Here is a 20,763-nt window from a genome sequence, read left to right as displayed (position 1 = left end):
GTGCACTACTTTATTTTAGATGTTTCACTTCATTTGTTTATCGTAACGTATTGTATAAATTGTTTAACTTAACATATTCGTTTTTACCACCTGTATACCACCATAAAGAACGTTAATATGTTTTCGATATACCTTGCAAACTCATGCGGCAGTTCAATTTATTTTTTGATTAAAAGGTTTTATTTTTAAAGAAAATAGTCTTTGAGGTTCTTTAGCGTGTTTGAAACAGTTATTGCGTGGGAAATGTTTCTAAACGATTTTGTGTAGAATCGAATCAATTTATAAAAATAAAAGAGGAGTGCTTTTATTTAAAAGAGTTCGGCAGCTAGTCACTAGATAAACTAGCTTTAACTGTCTCATAAAAAAAAATTATTCTATTTTTTTTACTGACTACTTTAATTATAATTAATGTATAATATACATAAAAACGTGTGCAATTTAAATTTAATGCTGTAAGCTTGAATTTCTTTATAAATTTGATCAAAATATTTCTAATTATAGCAATATTGAAGGAGGGTGATAGATTGTTTTGACATACCCTTAAATAGATGCTATTAATTACTTTGATAACTTTTTATGATTGGTAAAAGTCTGTTTTCAAATAATAAAAAAATGTTGTCAAATTTGTACATTTGCCAAACATATTAAAAAAATTATATACTTATCAAATTTATAATATTATTATTATCATTTTTATCAATAATATTTGATTTAAAAAAATGATCATTAACTCATTTACGTCGTGATATCCTCTTCTGAAAAAATCCTGTGAACTCTAATGTTTGCAACACATTTAATTGTAATTCCCTATGTCAAGCAAATCATTTAACGTTTTATTTTATATGATTTTTTTTTGTTATTTTAGATAAAAAATAAAATACAGAGTAAAAAAATTTCACTGACCTATTCTACTGATGATTCCGTGTATCCAAATTAGTAAGAAGATGCATGTGCGAAACGTACCCATCGCGAGATGGTGAACGACTATCAGAATACATAGAAGTGCAAGTACAAGTGTTAGCGAATTAGTTTAGCGTCGTCGCAACGTTGTTGAGGTCGTCAAGGAAACAAGTTGTCTAAAATAGCACGTGTGTGCTTTACACGCGTACATTATACATTTTCTATTTGAACTTTGAATATTCAATGACCAGACATCCTCATAAAAAAGAATAATTTATATTCTTAAGTATTTTACAAGTTTAAAATATTTAGGCATTATGTTAAAAAAAAAAATTAAGATATTGTATTAGTATTTAAAGACGCATTATAGTAAACTTTTCTGTCCCAAATCAACAAAAATTGATATAAAGCCCACACTCTCTTTAAAAATGTGTTGGACAATCATTGCTTGTTATTTTAATTATAAAGCATTTCTATAAAACATATATATTTTAGACCCCTAATAAAAGCCTTAACCATAAGAATTAATATTGCTTTTGCTGCCTCTGGTCTTTATATTCTATTAGCATATGTTTTAATGAAAAAATATCATCCATTACCATAACAAAATTTTCGATATATTTTTTAAAATTTAAAAATTTTAATTTCCTCAACTTAAATAATTGTATGAATATTTTTTAACCTGTTAATGTTTTGTTTTCAACTCTCTAATTTTAAATTTATTATATTTATTTAGATAGAAACATCATTTGAGAGAGACTAGAATATCTTTATAAATCGATTAAAGTGCTCACATTAACTCTGTATACAATTTCAATTAAGCTTTAATTTGTTTTAAACAAGTTAAACAAAAGCATCAATAAGACACGTTTTAGTTAAATTTATTATATACATATAGATGTAATATAACTTGATGTTTTTGCAGACGGGGCTGATTAGATGTGCACGTGTCATGCAAGACGATGTAGCCAATTCTTCGAAATCAATCTAAATTTATTTAAATACCTTCAATAGTTAAAATTTATGTTACTTATATCAAGTTCCCTGAAAATCATTAGAAAAGTGTCAAAAAATCCATAAAGTTTATAACACCAAAATAACGCAGAAGATATTTTGGTATGTACCTCTCACTAATAATACTGGTCAATTAGCAATTTTCATCAGAGACGAAAATATATTTTCCTAAACCAATTTTTACTTTTAATTTCAAATATGCAATTAGATTTTTGCCATTAATTTAGTTTTTAAAGTAATAAATAATTTGTAAAAAAATTAGTTAATTACAGACAAAAATAGGTATATTTTTGTCTTTAAAATTAAAAATATGGTTCAAAACTTATAAATTATGTATTTTGGGCTCAATTTTTTGATTATAAATCGACCTAAACTTATTTAATCTAAAAATTGCTCCCCCTTAAAATTTTTAAAACGCTTTGTTTTAATTTCATAAATATGCCTAATTCATTTCAACAACTAAGTTGATTAAAAAAAAAAAATTTCTTCATGTCATTATTTTAATAAATAAAATTGATTAATAGTTATAAGCTAAACTTATTGCTTTTTACATTTATAACTAGATAAAGTTAAGAAGATTGTTTTTTATCAATAAAACGTCGAGGATTAATATTTGAAATTGTATTTTACACTGTTTGAGTTAGTTCTTAAAATAAAATAAAAATGTATGTCTTTAATTTCACCCGCTTGAAGTCAATATTCAAATCATATTATAATATAGTGAAACTTATATTTATACGTTTAATAATTTAATCAATTTAGCTTAGTATTTTCTAAATTGTATTATTAAAAACCAAGTTTTGTTAGTTTAATTTATTTTAATTGTCATAGGTGTAAGGTGGAAACTTGAGAGAGCCAAACTTCCTTAAGAATTCATATGTATACTTTATATTTTATAGTTTTTTAGAATGAGAAATATGAGATTTAGCCATCTTATAATTTTACTACCTTACATCTATATAATGCACAATAGCTTAAGGTTTATAGATTTAAATTATTTTTATTTTAGATAAATTGAACGTTAAATAACTTTGAATATAAAATAATTTAAACATTTTTTCATAATTTTTCAATTTATAAAAAATAACTTTTCAAAATTGTTTTTGAAATAATTATGGATTTTTACGTTAATTTACAATTTCAAATAGTTTATAGATTTTTTATAAATGAGAATTTTCTGTAATAAATTTCGTATTTTTTTAATAATTATTTATTAATACAAATAGATATTATATAGATAAATAGATATTCAAACGAAGTGCTTTTCGTGACCCTGGACCCAGTTGGCTAAATACATCATACATTTTTTTCTCGTTACTTTTATTTAGTAAGTTTTGATAAAAAAATCGTTATTATTCCTACCGTTATTGAAGGTATTGTGAAATCCTCTTCTTAGAAGAATGCCTAAATAAATTTTTAAATTAGTTCAAATATACATAAACTCTTTTGGAAATATAAATACTACGAGTACAATCTATTGGTATATATATTAGAAAAACATTCGACAAGAAAGAATAATTATAGTAGTGATGTGGCGCTCTCAGTTGGTCACTATAACAATCAAAATATAACCGTCACCATCACCGCCTGTTATCGTTATTACAGTTGTGAAGTGCGTTTGGTACGGTCTCGTTGTCTTTTGCCGGTAACGTAGTTCATTTTTTTAAAATTATCCTGACGAATAATGAATACTCAGTTTTATAAGGATAGCTGTGAATTTTCTTGTACAACTCCTTGATGGAAATATCGTCGTTTGTACAAAGATTCAATTGCTTACTACCAGATATTTATTTATTTGTAAGTTAATTTATTTTATTACTTCTAAAATTATTTTTTTCTTTCATATATGTATCAATAATATAGAAGTCCGGTAGTTCAGTACTATTATTTGTTAAATTTTGGGGACCGGAAACTGTTATGTGTCATATCTATTTAGAATGGTCGTTTTCTGTTATGACTCATAATTGATAATTAGAAACAGAAACATATTAGTTGTATTAAAATTGAATAACCATAAAGCATAGAGAAATTAATCATTTTTAGTTTTTAATCTTCCTTGTCTCAGATTTTTCGAAGACTAGAATATTACAGCTAACCTTTAAAATCAATTAAAACCTTAATTACCATTGGTAACTGTCGAATATTAATGGATGGCTTCTTAGAATAAATTATTTTAATTGCTAAATTTAATTTATAAACATTACACTCATAGCAGTCAAAATATTTTTTTCGTATACCATTGTAAAGAAATATTGCGAAGAACGTTAATTTTAAAAATTGTCGTCTTCTTGCTCATTTTACCCCAAACAACATGCTGCATCTTGCGACCCTGCTTTTATTTCATCACATGTTCCATCTTTTCAATTGTTAGTAACAGCTGGTAGTTCATTTTAGTATATTTTCATTTACAAAAACTATTTTTTAATCCTTTCCTTCTTTGTTAGCTGTACTTAGGCATTCGTTTTTGTAATATTATACATCTGTGATTCAGAAAACAGCATCAGCTGAAAATCTGGTACTCTGTGTTTCACATACATTTTGAGGGAAGAAAAGTTCCTGAAACCTTAAGAATTCAAATTTATAAATATTGAAACTGAAGAATATGTGTATTTTTTGTTTTTAATTTTACAACACTATTTCGAAACGTTAAAGAATTAAAATTATAGAGTTCCATTTCTAACATATGATTTCATATTAAATTAACAATAAAATATTTAATTCATGAATTTTATAGAACACAGTAGCTAAACAGAAATTATTAGGTTTTGTATGAGAATTTAATTTAGTATTAACAACGATAATAGCAGTCATTGTGTTTGGAATGTGCATTTATCAAATTGTTGAATTTATTAAATGTTGAACTTCTTACCTAACTTTAGATTATTTATCAAAACTTAAAATTGTATAAAAGTTTTATCACAATCTAAAGAAACTTCTTTACTTGCGTCAAATAAGTATAAAAGATAAAAACTTTTTTGAGAAGTTAAGTTTAAAGTACTTAGCTGTCTCTTGTACAATTCTGTTACTGTCGATAAACATGTAAATTAGTAAAACGTGTTTAATATTTTTAAACAATTTCGACTCAAATTATTTGAATATAATGATTTTTATAAAAATTTAGTGCTACTTATAATTTTTTTTAAATTAATAAATAATTAGAGCCATTGAAATTTACCTGAGCTTCATATCTTTATTAAAATATAGTAATGAAAATTCATTATAACTAAGTAGTTCAATCATTAGTTATGTACGCGAAAAACTTTTAATGGTTATATAAGTATACAATAAATATTTGATTATAAATAATTTGGTTTTAAAAAATATTTATTATGAAATATTAAAAAGACACAATCATTATTTTAAGTCTCTCTTCATATTATATTAGTGGAAAATATCAATAAAATATTTCTTAAGTTGTAAAACTAAAGTCATTGACAACTTCAAATTAAATATTACTTAAATATGATTTCAAAACAAAATGTTATATATAAATTTTCAGGTTTTTACTGAAAATTTTATTAAGCATTCATTATCAAAAACTTATAAATTAACTGTTTAACTTTTACTGTATAACTGTATACGTAAGCCTAATAAGCTATCTTTAGTAATAATAAAAGTATTCTTTTCTTAAAAATACTTTTTTATGATATCTTGGGTCAAATCAAAGAGATGCTAAAAAAAAAAAATGCTTACACTAAATTATATTTATTCGTTTTCGAAAGAAATAATATAAAATCGCTGAGTATACACATTAAATGATTCATTATTATTTGTGTTTTAAATATGATTTGATCATACTTTCCATCGACTTAAGTTAATCTCTTGTATATCTAGGGATAAACGAGATATTGATTTGTAATGTTTTTTTTTCTTTTTTGTAGATTACTACAAACTTAATTACCTGTAAACTGTATATAACGTATACAATAAAGATATTTTCTATTTATTGTATACTAATGATTATTGTATTAATATGTGATAAAAATACAACACACAATTTCACTCTTAACGTTGTATTTATGATTCTCTATAGCTTCCATGTACTTATGTACAATGTATAATTGACTGTAACTAACTGCCATCTCTATTAATAATCACGGGACTAGGGAGTAACATCATAGCGAAATATACTTAAAACGTATAATACTAGTGTATTTTTCACGGGGGACACAGTACCACACTGCATTTGTGTTTTCATTGGCATACGTCACATGTTGATGTCGTCGACCGCACTATTTTTAAAAACCGTCAGAATCGTCTCGGGCACAAGAATCACAAATCGTCTTATGACACCCATTGGTAGATTAATTAGGTTTGTCTCGGCTCCCCATATGGTTTGGGTCACCAAAGAACCTCGATAAGTGCATGTATATGGATGTGCATATAAGCGAAAATGGCACTTTTTTAACACATGTGGTAACATCAGTAAATGATTGAAACACACGCCAGGTGTACAAGAAAATGAGTATATAAATACACTAAAAACTACTTACAGGGTGAAACCGGTTTATACGTAAGTCACCCGTTTACCTGGATAGCATTAATTATTGATTTTATATCGTACAGTACTTTAGTAGTAGCGTAAGTACCCGCAGGTGACCAGATGACGTTGTCTTTGTTGGGGCAGCCGTTTTATGCCATGTACGCGTGTCAACATTTTCTTCCGGTCATCTGTACTCTGTTGGGTTGGGTCTGAGTGCATCTTGTTTGCTATTGTTGTAGGAGATTAGAATAAAAAACGAAGGGCACACGTTTTTTTTTTTAGAGTTTCATCACCTGAACAACAAATCACAGCTCTATTGTGAAAACTACTGAACTTACATTAATTGCATTGAATAATTTTTTGTCATGAATTTTTTTACCACCTGTTTTAAATATGTTTCAAGTTAATAACGTTTTCTTATCTATCAGTTACGTCTCGAGTATTTAAAATCTCAACACATTTCAATATCGATGGAAATGATTAATCAAATTTGAGATAAAATAAAATTAATGCAAGTGGTTTTTACCTTAATTTTATTAAATCTTAATCACTAAATTCAAATGATTCGCTATTAGTTTTTTTTTTATTTACGGTATGATTATTGTGATTATAAGATTATATATCATTAGACGTGAAAGACATAAATAAATAAATAAATTATTTCAAAGTTTCTAAAATTACTTTATAGTATAGTTAAAAGAATTTGCTCAAAAAAACAAAATCGGACAATTAATTTAGAAAACATGTAATTTTTAAATATTTATTATAATATAGAAGCAATATATTAACATAACATAAACATTCACTTATAAAAATTATTGAACCACTGAATTTTATAAATATATTTTATTTCTAATAAAATTTTAAAATCATAAAAAAATTTGAGAAAAATGAAGGAAAATTTTTGTTTACAAAAATAATAAATAGTATGTTTGTCTTTTTCGAATTCATTTCAAAATGAATAATTTTATGATTGATATTACTGATTTTGTTTAAATTTTTGTACTTGTTTCTTTTTTTTTTCATTTATTGAGATTTTATTTTTACAAATATTACACCTCAGCTGTTGAGGTGTAATTTAATATATAATAAATGTGTAATATAATAATTACTATTATAAATAATGAATAATAAATAGATCCATTTAAATAGTTATATACGCCTTGGACAAAGAAAATAGTAAAATAAATTACTATTAAAGATTGAGACTGTAATATGATATTAAAAGAGAGAGTATGATTATTATGAAAAGATAAAGAATTGATCACACATCTTGCACAGCTCTATTTTTAGAGAGTAAAAGACAATTCAAGAGAAATTTTCCTAGATGATCTTCATTATGAACAGTACAAAAAAGTGGAGAATTAAGAGTTAAATATAAGTATGGGCTTATTTTTGAGCATGTAACCATATCTTAGATTTGGTTACTTATAATTTTATATTAATTATTTTTGGCTTAATTGAATTATTTTATTTAAGAATTAAACTTGTGTAGTAAAATCATTTATGAAACTGAACTTTAGCTTTATTATTATAAAATGTTGATAAAACTGATGTTTTAAATCGAATTCGAAATAAATATTTAACTTTTTGTAAAAAAGAGATAAATATATGAATTTTATTAATTATAACAAGACATTTTGACATGTTTACTAAATATTGCTTATTATTAATTAAGAATTTTTATTAAAATAAATATTTATATAGAATATTCGTCAAAATTGTTTTTTATACTTGGATCATTAATAACTTTAAATTTAATGAATGAGCGTCATTGAAGAATATCAAGCAAAACTGAATTAATCAAAAGTAACATGGATTTTGTCTCTTCAGGAGAATACAATATTAGACTGTATTTACTGAACCTTCGAATTATATCTGGTTTTTTACAGGCCATTGTTCTAATTAAACGGCATGTCTATACAATAACTTCTACCAAATCAGAGGAAACAATGCCTATAAAATTATAAAAATCATTATATTGTCTTAAAAATTGAACCATTGTAGCAGGTTGCACAATGCGCAATAAGAAAAGATTTTTTTATTGTTCTCTTGATTGTCTATTATATTATAAATATAATCCACAATGTTTTGGTACTCAGCCAATCATTAAGTAGTTGTGGTTATTTTATTAAACACCGTTCTTTGTCCAACATATAGATCATCATTTTAAGAAGCGCTTGACAGTGTGTTCATATTTTTTGTATAGTTTATGCCGCGAAAGTATTAAATCGATTTTGGCTTATGAAGGATTTGAGTTCCTTACTGGTCAGGTCGTTCGATATTGTGTACCCCCAATTTCTCTCAGGTCGCTGAATTGCCAGAAACGATGTCGTAACTTTTGGCCATAAAATAAGTAAACACGAAAGATAAAACATTTTTTCCCGGAAAAAGTCAAAACCGTAAAGCCAAACAAACGTAACTGTAATCAATTTTTTACTCGGATCAATGCGTTATGCTATAAGCGGGCGTTGACTTCCGAGTTGATTATTATTATTATTAGATAAATTAATTAAATACAATACAATACAATTTGAATTACATGTTTATTTTATACGAAAGCTTATAAAACGGAACAATAAAAAGGAAACAAAATTAATTTAACTCTTATGCTGCACCGCTATGCCCAAAGTTTATCACGTTTGAAACGTTATACGAGTCGTGTGTTTATATGTTGTGAAATATCAAATGCAATTAATAACCCATAAAATGACTTTAATACGATTTTATAAACGTGTTGAACATATAGAGCACTGTAAATAATACGAGAAATATAAAAATTAATTAATTCATTATATCATGTCTCTAGGGGTTGGTTTGTTGATAATATACAGTGCTCACATTTTAATGATTTTCTATGATGTTACTTTAGTATAGAAATAATAAAACTACAGACAACTGTCAAAAACTCTCCAAAACTACTAACTATCCTAAACAGATTGTGCGTGCAGCAGTTTGAGCTTTTTCAAATGGTTTTAAACGTTGTTTGTTTGTAATTGGTTTTCTAATAAGATAACAAACAACATTATTATGTTTGGTTGACGGATAATTGGCACATTATATAACAGAAATTTTTAAACACACGATAAGAAAGTATAAAAGAATTTAAGTAGATATGACAAAGATACTAAAAAGACCTGATTATACTTATTATTAAAGTTTTAAAAAGAACATAATGAATTATCGTTGTTATGAAACAACATTTGCTAATTTATAAGAAATCTACCTAAACTAGGTTAGGACTTGATTAGTTTGCTTTTAATTCTCACGGTAACGATTAGTCTTGCATAATTATTGCAAATACAATGAATATTTTGCTAGCCATTCACGTATTACTTTTCTTCTGTTTTCTGCGTATGGATTTATGAAAATATATAGAATGCTCGAGTACAGCTGTATGAGTCACACATAAGAGTATGAGAACTTTAAAGAAAAAAAAGTAGTAGCATACCGCGTTTTGTCCATATTTCACTCGACAACAATGGATTCACAAAATCAATAAAAAAGAAAATAAAACGCTTAGTTCGTGTCTTTTATTAGTTATTTAAAAATTTGGAAAGCAAAAATAGTTTTTTCTAAGTTATTTAAGCTAGAATATACTAAAGCGTGAACAGTAAGGAATATTATTTGCCAAAAAACAAACTATATTATACGCCACACTGCGTAGAATTATTTTGACAGGTGTTTCAATTAACTAAATGTCGAATGAACATAATGCAATTGCCCGTTAACGGCAAAGATCCATTTCTACTATACTATACGAATCATTGTTTATTGGTAAAATGTTAAATTCTAATCTAATAAGATTTTCAATGATCATTTACTTGGGAAAATAATTGCCATACTCTTACCTAATAAATAAAAAATAATCATGATAATAGGTTTTATATTCTAATTATTTACAGTTAAAGTATAAAAAAAATTGTATTCATCTTAATCTAAATACATGTCACACTAATTTATTTTATGATAATATCTAATTATTCTTTTAAGAATCATAAAGGGTATAATGCTTACTCGCCAACTACATTGTCTTGTCAAAATAATGTAAGTACATTTATCAATCAAATTGTTCGAGTCTATGAATAAAAACGATGCACGTTTTGTACTACATTATATAAGCCAACATCATATTAGAAATTATTCCTTAAGTCATTTTATTTAAATAAAAGTGGATAACACAAAATTCGGAGTACATTATATTTATTTTAGAAATACATTCAACAGTAATTTTTAAATAATTAACATCAATAAGTAAAGTTAATTTCTCATTAATGTTTTTCTTAATCCTATAGGATTAAGAAAAGTAACCTAATTAGTGTTGACAGGACACGTGTTTTATGTCGTATGAGGTTTAAAGATTCAGTCAGGAACTACTTTATTACGCTCATGTTAGCTTGAAGTTAGTATTTTTGACAAATTATGACAATCAGCTAAGTTTTTTCTGTTCGTACCGTTGTCATTATGTTTGTAGGTTTAAAAAATGTTGTCAGTTGTTCTTATTGATTAATTTTGTATCGAAATGAAACGTGGGCGAAATATAGACTGCTGTATGGATCATTAAAAAGACTGGGAAGTATTTTATATTGAGTGTTTTAAGTTTCTTGCGTCATCTCCAAGCCGCTTGTTTCCTATGACTCATTTGTTGGTGTCTCGTGGTCGCTCATTCACTCTCTCTATTAGCGTTTGTTGTTCACCCCCGTTTTTTTTTCTGGGGGTGGATAATAGGTGCGGTTAGAAGGTCAAATAGACCGTGTTTTGAATTAATTTCGATCGAGATTACCATTAAAAAAAAAGGGCAATTGTCAATTGGGATTTGTGATAACGTCATTAAAACATAATATCTACTAATTTGTTTTTCGGAAACGTCCAATTAAAATACAATACGGCATTATCTCTATTAATCGTACCATATGATTTTTAATGTATTCTATTGACCAAATCTAATGAACTTCCAATGAAAATCATTGGTTTCTGAAGCAATCACATTATATTCGAATACAATTGGATTTCACTGTCAGTTCACCGACATCGGAATGGTATGATCGCATTCATTTTGTAATAACAAAAGATTCGAGTATGTATTGACTTTAAAAATATAGTATTATACAATTTTAGCAGAGTTTTGACATTCATATTGATATCATAACACTAATATTATTCTATGCATATAATGTAAACCTTAACTAATGAAATATCATGGAGATTGTGATCATATTGTATTGTACAAACATCATCTGTCAAAACTTAGTGTGTTTCCTATTACGCGTCAAACACACATGGTATGTTCAATTCGTCGGAATTGAGTCTATATAAACACTAAATCACAGTTAATTCCAAATTCGTCACATAAATAATACTTAAAACATAAACAAAAACGTTCAAAATAATATCGACATTTCTGAACTTGCACGTTGTGTGTGAAATGATATATGTGTACATTGAATACCATTTCCTCTAAAATACTCTTTATACACAAATACTTTTATATGATGGACTATATTATGCAGTGTATCAAGAAACTTCATAGGTTGCCTTCAATAAACCATCTCCGGATTTATTGCTCAATTCATTTTGTGATCGTGTTACTGTATTTTCGCTTATTATGCTTTGTAATAGGAAAGGCTATACATCGATGGAGTATTAGTACTACTGCCCCGCGCGTAGTTTATATGAAATTCGAAAGGGTCGTCTGATCCGAAGTTTATAATTGTTTTGTCAGTCAGGTAATTGGATGTTGGAGAAGCTTTTACAAAAATCGTATTTTTGTTTTAAATGAAATCGCTGTTGTTTTATTTTTACTAGTATGATAAAATCGCTAAATCATAATTGGTATTATCTGTGTTTAATAACATTTCATGTGGATTACAACAAAATGTATGTTTAATCAATGAAAAAAATTTAATATTTTAAGATTTTTGAAATCGGTGTTCAAAATTAATTGATTTTGTTTGGTTTGACAACAAAAACTATTGAAAGTTCAACATATCTAACAATTTCAAACGCTGCTCACGTTTTTTCGAACTCCAAACAATTTTTTTATATTATTACAAAACGCATGTATGTATTAACAAACTTTTAAAAATTTCAATGAAATATATATTTTTTCATCAACAACACTAATATTTAATAATGAGATTTGAAATTCTGTTGATAGTATTATGGAGTCATATTAGATATTTAAAAAGTCACAATTGAATTCATATTTTTGAAATCTCTAATAAAATTATTGCATAACTACTGGAAATTCACTTGACATATTTTTGCACTTTAAAGGTTTTACTTTTCGCTTTTACTGAGCTAAACGTCTTTTTTTACATAATAATATATCAATTTTCAATCATTTATGTGATATTATTGTACGATGGTTATTTGACTTAAAATTTATTGGTTATTAAATAATCAAAACGAGGTGATGTTTATAGTATTAAGATGTTTTATGAAATGTGATTGACAATCGTACTTAGAATTTCGTCGTATCATAATAAGATTTGACGAGAGAATATCTGAATTCAAGAAAAAGTAAAAGGAACCTTTAAACATACTGAAATACATTTTCCATTTATCGCAAAATAGAAAATAATACAATTACTGTAACGTTACTAGCGACTCAAAAGAAGACTAAACGTTTGTTTATATTCTAATTGTGTTGGAATAATTGATTCATATTCATCTACTTGAAAGTCTTATTTATAAAGCCGTGGGGAATACAACAATAATTGTTTTATAGGCGAAGATCGATGGTCGTCATTTGTGGCCCCTTTGCAATGCTTGGTGGCGTTTTGTACACGCATTATTAATGCCTTTTTAGTAGTAACACATATGAAAATGATTCTAAAGTGAATTTTTTATCCGGGTCCACACTGCCCCGGTGGCACTAGTGAAGCACACCAACGCGCGTTTTCAGAGGGGTGAAGACCCTTCACGCCAATTCGTCCGAGTTTACTTCCTCTTTCTCTTGGAGGGTTGTAGAACCTGCTGCGTATTAATTTTATCACCAAGTATTTGCCACTATAACTGATCGAATAAACAACGCGCACTCCATAAAACAGTAAAAGCGGATCGAGTTGCATAATAGTGATTGCGTTACTTATTTTCTCGTAAACAAATTATCATACAGTTTACTTTGGCAACTATTCTTAGTGATTATCCCTTCATATTTTGAGCATGGCTTCATTCGTCAGCTGTGTCACAAAGAAGGTGTATATCATTAAAGTGTCATCGTCACAGTGGAATCGCGTCTCTTTGACGTAAAAACTGCCGAGCGCCGTGAATAATTGAAACGAAGAGTACTTTGAAAGCGACCAAGTATATAGAGTATGATGAAGGTGTGTAGATGGTGACGGTCGTACGTAGGGAGGGGTATGTATCGGCAAGCTGTCTGGACACCCTCCACTGTTACCATGGTAACCCGCGCCCATCGGTGGCAGTACCGGCATTGCACCCGCACGTGAACCGCCACCGGTCGCGACGTCGAAAAATCGAAATCAGTTCGTCTGACAGTGCACTTTGTTTATTTTTATCTATCGAACTATGCACAGCCCATGTCATCGATATTACCTTTGTGTGCGTTTCATGTTAGGGAATGTGTGGCGCTACGCAACTATCGATTTTCACGAGTCGCACGCGTTTAAAATTAAACTAATCCCTTCGACCGATGAACGTAATTAAACCGCCGGGTAGACACAGAAACGGGGTAAGTCCGCCGCTACCCGCAACTGTGAGCGTTTTCCTGATGGGATATGGCAGATAGGACAGTCGTAAAAGGGTTAAAGGCCTTTGCGTGAGTTTTGGAATTTTGTTGGACCGCGACGGAACGATTTGTGCATATTGCGCCGAGTTATGTTTAGACGGTTTGTTCAGATTCCGATGAGCTCGCAAAACTTCACTGATTAACTTTAAAATCGTTGCTGCCGTTTTGTAGAATTTAAAATAATTAATAATATGTCGTTGTTAATTACAATGTGCTATCAGGTGTATATTTTGAATACATTTACGTGGAATGTTTAAAAAACACGAATAGTTAAATCGTTTTCTTCGAGCAAAATAGGCGTGCCTTTAAAAAAAAAAATGTCTTTCAACGATGTGTGATCCGTTTAATTCAAAGTTTTAAAGGCGTAGTATAATAAATATTTAAACTTGTCCGTTTGATATCGTGGAATTTTTATATACATAAATAAACACTTATTCTTTCAAAAAGCAAAATATTAAATGTTTTGGAAATGATAAACTTGGTCCAAAAATCACATCTGACGCGTGTTTTATTATTCTAAAGTTTATGTTCGCGTCTTTAAACGAAAAAGCTAAACAATCAATAAGTCACGAAAGTTCAAAGAATGACAGAGATGTATACTTAGCATGTCATACTTAAAAAGTAAAAAAAAAAGTGACAGGTCAAGAGATATTTTATAAAATTCTCGTAATAATTCTTAGTTGGGCTTATAATGAGGAAAGTCGTTTTAAAAATTCAAACATTTAGATATCTACAGGGAGTCAACAGAGCAGTTTTTATTTATTATACTTTTAAAAATGTTTGTTAATTTGTAAAAATAATACCACCAGGCCGCATAGATGCAATAAATTTAACGTCTAAGTCATTACTGTGGTTGGTCTGCGTTAAGTTCGATTTAATGACATTCACGGTTGCCTGAATTTTAAACATTTCGATTTAAACGCCAACAGACTAGTGCAAAGTTCCTATTGTTTGTAATTCTGCGAGAGGTAGGTAATTTAATTTTCATACTACTTATCAAAACACATTATCGTATAAAACAAATAATTTTATGTTGATAACATTTCATCGTTACCATGTCGTATTCACAATGGTTGTATTTACATTGAAATATGTTATTCATTGAAATCAAACAAATATTATCCATTAAAAGTTTTGAATTTCGAATCATCTCTTGAGATGTAAAGTTGTAACACCTTTATATTTATTCAAATAAGCTTTGGATGGAAAATCAAATTGGTTTATTTACTTAAATTTAAATAATCATTATTTATTTGAATAGTAATAAATGATCAACAAGGTTAAAAGTTAAATTTTATCCCATCAATTCATTTGATAAGTGATTTCAATATGTTTATACAACATAATTGTACTCTAATTTTTATCACAAGGGATTAGTTTGTACTCGTGTTCATAAATTTTATAAGATAAAGTAAATCAATTGAAATAATATTCATAAAAAATAGCTCATACAAAAATGTGTTTAATTTTTAGACAACAAGTTAAACATTTTACGTAATAGACCGGAAGTATGTATTTAATGTGTCGAGGGCTGGTTTTTTAAATAGAACTTAAGTTCTGGTGTACATGCTATTAGGTACTTAATAAAAACACTGGTTTATCTCTATTTTCATATTCTTAAAAAAAATGTTATTGTTTTAAAATGTAAAATTATTTTAAAATGTTTTTGACGAACTGTTTATATTATATTATTTTGAGATAATTAATGTACCGATGAGTTAAGAATAATTTTCTTACATTATGTAAATTTAATACATCATAATATAAAAGTTGATAGAAATTACTGTTAAGTGTTCATAATTTTTTTTAGCGCATAATTTAAAAATAATTTATGGAAGTATGGCATATGAACAATATAAATATACTTAGTATTTTCCAGTAGAAGCAAACTTTTTATTAAAATATATTAATATGTATTATACATGATTTTATAACAATATATTTGATATTCAAAATGTAATGTTTTTATAACGTTATTTAAAATAATAAGGTTGGTGATAAAAAATGTAATTGTTACTTTTTTTTGCATGAATATTAAAAACCATAATAATAATAATATTTGTCGGGTAAATATAATCGTACCATATTTGCATAGGATAAAAAGATATGTTTTCATTAGCTATTGGACAGATGTTTTATTATGAAAAACTGTATTTGTAACGAATTTAATTTTGAGTGTATCTGTTATGACTCTTGTAGTTTTCACACATAAATAATGTAGTTATTTTTTAATTTAATGAAATTATTATAAATTTACGATTAGTACAGTCATATTTTCTGTGCTATAATTATTGGCATTGAATTAATCATAATTATTTACATAATCGAGATTGTATTAGTACCGAGACATGAGATTTATATTTATTGTTCACCATAAAAAATTGAATTGATCAATGTCCTGAATATAATTTATTGTATTATATCGAGTTATTAAAAAACGTCAAAAGTGCTAATATACCTATAAAAGTGCTATGGTATATATGGTAATAATGTTGTGTTCATCTGGAAAATTATATTTCGTATACATATTTCAGGATCAAAAATAAAACTTTGCCCAAAATTGTGTATGTTTGAATAATGTAGTATGTTCATGTTATTTATTTTTTTCGGTTGACAACTTTTATTCTATACAGACACAGTGATGTAACAAATATATATATAATTCCTGTTTTAAGATGAACTAAAAAAAATTAAGTGCATATATACTAGGAATTTATTTATTCGACTAAACAATTAAAAGACATACCGTCTGTTGTGTAGCTAGTTAAAACTCGTAAATATATATTTTTTATAAATTACTAAAAACAAAAGATTCCTCATAAAGGTAGTTGTACTAATGAATATATTATTGAAATATTTGAATAACTGTAAAAATATTCAGAACAATATATGAATTTAATAAAAATTCGTTTAACTGTTTTGTGACATGATTTTTTTTTTATCAAGTTATAACTGGATTTTGCAGTTAAAGAAACTTGTTTGTCTGATTATAAGTGTGTTCAAAATAATTATTTTTATCGAACCATTGTCATAACTTAAGAAATGTGTTATTACACGAGTAGGTAATTTTTGTTAGTTTGATTGAAATTCAATTACTTATAAACTTTGTTCTTTCTAATTAAAAAAAATATATACATAATAATTTCATTAAAACTATAGACAATGGAAAATGATTTGTCGAAAGGGTAAGTTTTTAATTGGGACTCACTAGTTATTTATTGAAAAATATTGATACGTTCATTCTTCATCCACATTCTCGAGGTGTCATGTTTATTATTATTTTAACAATGATTTGAATGTAACTAGATCTTTTTTATCTTGCATCAATTTGTTGGGTCTATGAAGGCACGCAAATCGTTTATTTTAAGTGTGCGTGCGGTTTACAGAAATAACCGGATGTCGTAACGTACAAATATTTTACTCCACGAGATCAGGTGTGAAACTCATAGGTACATATACACAGTACGTGAACTGATTTATTGAATTCCGTAGAATGAAGAAATCCGTAAAAAAAACATTAACTCGAGTTAACTCCTGCAACAGTGTTATTGTTATAGCGTTTACAAACACATTTCAATTTGCTGTTGCGCTGAAAACATAAGAAAATAATACCAATAAAACTTTTCGAAATCGTTTTTGGACCCGAGCCGAGTAGAAATTTATAATGGTGACAAGTAAAATTGTATTTCCTGACAAAAACTTATGTCCATTACATGTAACTATAAAACGGCGCACGTGGCCACTGCCAATGTTCGTTTTCAATGTCGAGGGGAGATACCAAAAGCGCGTCTGTTTAATACTGTAAAAGTCTTCTCAGCGGACACGGTGTTTATTCATTATTTTATGAGGGAGATGGGCCGTCGCACGCGTTTTCACAGGACCATCACTATGACTGCCACTTTTATAAGACGTTATTGTCGCAAAGGGGAATATGGAAGCAATAGGTGTGCAATAGGAGACACGTAGAGTGGAACGAGACTGGCGATAAAACAGAGTAAAGAAATTTATCGCTAATCTGTTCTCACATGCGACTGTCGTGCATCGACCCCACAGGACGGAGCATAAGGTCGGTAATTCTTTTTCTTCGTGAGCCTTTTGGGGTCCCTTGGTCGTAAATCGGCCGGAGTCCCTCCGTAATATCTTCGTATAATGCATACTTAACGTAAGATAACATGAAATTCTGTCTTTCGACCGCCTTGTACCGAGACCAAGACGCTCTACTACCTATCCCCCTCGAAAATATTCGCGCAACACTGTAGAGGGACAAAGGCATTTGGGTGGGGAAAGATGCTGACATCAGCACGTGTGTACAAACAAACGTATAACGTTGAAAATCAATAAACGCGGTTTTCCACGACGCGTCCACGTTGTATTATTGTGTTTCCTACCGCGCGGTGAAAAATTCTTTTACTGGAAAAACTCCTTGACGCACACTGCCATTTCATGTAGAATTGTTTTCCGAACCACGTCCGGCTGTGCTCACGACATCGTAAGGCAATCTTGCTGAACGATCGAACTACATTAAATATTGCCTCCAGTAGCACTGGGATTTGTTTTGCCACGTTTATTCATATTCGTCATGACTTTAGAGTGTGGGAAAAAAAGTAACGTTTCATCGAAATAAGATACTTGGAAAATATGACTTTCGCATATTCTGTTTTAACTGTATCGCTCAATGTTATAAGAACACCTGCTCTCTCCTTTCATCTGAGTTTCTACAAAAGACAAAGGCAGTGTACACAGTCTTTGTTTACGAAGAAAAAAAAATGTAGGTATCTTGATTTTAATTATGCTGCGCAGATACTTAATCTGATCAATAATGTAAGATAATACTAAAATACTTGTCAATTGTAAATAATCATTTTTTTGTTACAGCTAAAAGTTTTCACAAAGTAAATAATTTTATCTGTTTTATCAAAAAATTAACGGTTAACGTTTAATCATTTTTAAGACTGACGTTTTAATTTTAGTTTCAAAACAAAAGTACAGACGTCAGTTTCAAAGTGCGCGCATTTGGTTTGCGGTCTGAATAAGTCATAACCAGAAGACTCTCCTCATAGGGCCTTAAGAATAGGAAGGTACACTCGGTTGTAGAATTCATGTTTAATTTATATGCGCCGTGAACCGTTAATATCAATTTCTAGTGAAATTCCATGCAAATCTAAACAAAAAATTTAATAGACGAGGTTATATCGCTAAACACGTAAGTATTGTAAAACTATTTAGTTTTAGTATGTCTTCAAAACGATTTGTGTGTGTGCGTGCATATTTTTTTCTTTAAAATGCAAATTTAACTGTTTAAAACGCTAAAAAATATATGACTAATTTTTTATTAAATTAACAAAATATCTGTTTGCTTGTTCAATGACAATATTAATAGTTATTATTATTCATTAAAGCAACGAACAAAAGTATTATATACTTTCAATTGTTACGAAAATCCTATATTATTCATAATTGAATCCAATTAAAATTAATTTGAACTTGGGTTATGTATAAAACATAAATCAAAACATCGTCAAATTGTTGATGCGTTTTACCATAATGAGTAACCCAAGCACCCTTAATACAGTTTGGAGATGTACTTTCCTCCAAATAAACCATAATTTTTTCGTACTATCTGATTTTATACAATACCCACTAGAGTTTTTAGAAGAAAATACACCTAAACTGATCTCTTGGCTGTTTCCTTCGGTTCGTCGAAACTCGTGTATCTTTTCATCTAATATTCAAAGCGGCTTTGTGCGACGACTGAACTGAATTTCAATCCTAAATTGTTAGGGAATTGGTTGTGGAGTATATTTACATAATACCTGAATGAACGTATAGTTGTGGCATCGCAACAAGGGTATTCAACAGGATGCGCGCAGATGTCGTTTTATCAGAACAAAGATATAAACGTCATTTACAATGACAATATTATAATCAGAAAACGATTTTTTATTTTCTATTGGGATCGTATGAAAAGTTTTTGTCTACGTTTACTAAGAGTAGTATAATACTTATGCACAAGAAAAGTACAAACGAGGTCGCCAAACGCGGTGGACCTTTCGCCTCTCCGTTTGTCCTTCGACATGTTAACGCCAACGTTCGCAACAAAAGTCATCACCGTTTTATGAACTATGGTATTGTTGCTCGTGTACTATATCTATGTGAATGCGTCTATGTATGTGCGAGAGTGATAAAAAAAACAACATTTCTGACGACAAACATATGTAGAAGAGTACGTGAGAACCTCTTCAAAACTAAGAAAGTAAAATGTCGTCAGTGTTGACCGACACGACGCGTACGACATAAATTTCTATGCACACAATTCTCAGGGGTGTTTTAAATAGGTTTTGTCCGATGCACTGAAGTAATAACGTTAATACTATTTTATGTGTGTTAACGTAAGCGCATAATTGTCTGAAATTAATTACTATTCGTTCGGGGCGGTTTGTGTGGTGACATACTACAATGTTATAAATCAATCGCAACTTTGGCGGTTGCACAGCTTGTACGTTATTAAATAACGCGTTTTAACTAATTCAACAATCCTTTTTCTCGGTGTCCGTTAATATTGACTTCACGACACGCCTTACACATGTTAACGCATTTCCTGTAAAATATACAT

The 20,763-nt window shown here is 28.5% G+C and overlaps 2 protein-coding genes across 5 annotated transcripts in view; one reads left to right on the top strand and one right to left on the bottom strand.

Moving 5' to 3' along the window:
* LOC126895193 (lachesin-like) overlaps positions 1–970 on the bottom strand; it is a 30,659-nt gene extending 29,689 nt beyond the window's left edge. For both annotated transcript variants that reach the window (XM_050666790.1, XM_050666792.1), the window contains exon 1: positions 904–970. In XM_050666790.1, the coding sequence (XP_050522747.1) occupies positions 904–967 (64 nt within the window). In that variant the 5' untranslated portion in view covers positions 968–970. The remainder of the gene's footprint in view (positions 1–903) is intronic.
* Positions 971–3,531: 2,561 nt separating this feature from the next.
* LOC126895156 (protein tincar) overlaps positions 3,532–20,763 on the top strand; it is a 35,159-nt gene continuing 17,927 nt past the window's right edge. Inside the window, exons 1-2 of one of the 3 annotated variants that reach the window (XM_050666700.1) lie at positions 3,532–3,711; positions 19,121–19,353. The gene's annotated coding sequence lies outside the window, so the exon portion shown is untranslated. Of the gene's footprint in view, positions 3,712–19,025; positions 19,043–19,120; positions 19,354–20,763 lie in introns of those variants that run through there. The other 2 variants (XM_050666701.1, XM_050666699.1) reach the window with 2 other exon arrangements.

The sequence above is a fragment of the Daktulosphaira vitifoliae genome, unplaced genomic scaffold (assembly GCF_025091365.1).
Source record: "Daktulosphaira vitifoliae isolate Bord-2020 unplaced genomic scaffold, ASM2509136v1 Scaffold_1, whole genome shotgun sequence".
Classification (NCBI taxonomy): domain Eukaryota; kingdom Metazoa; phylum Arthropoda; class Insecta; order Hemiptera; family Phylloxeridae; genus Daktulosphaira; species Daktulosphaira vitifoliae.
The sequence above is the reverse complement of the archived record's forward strand: the minus strand, read 5'-3'. Positions and strand labels throughout refer to the sequence as shown.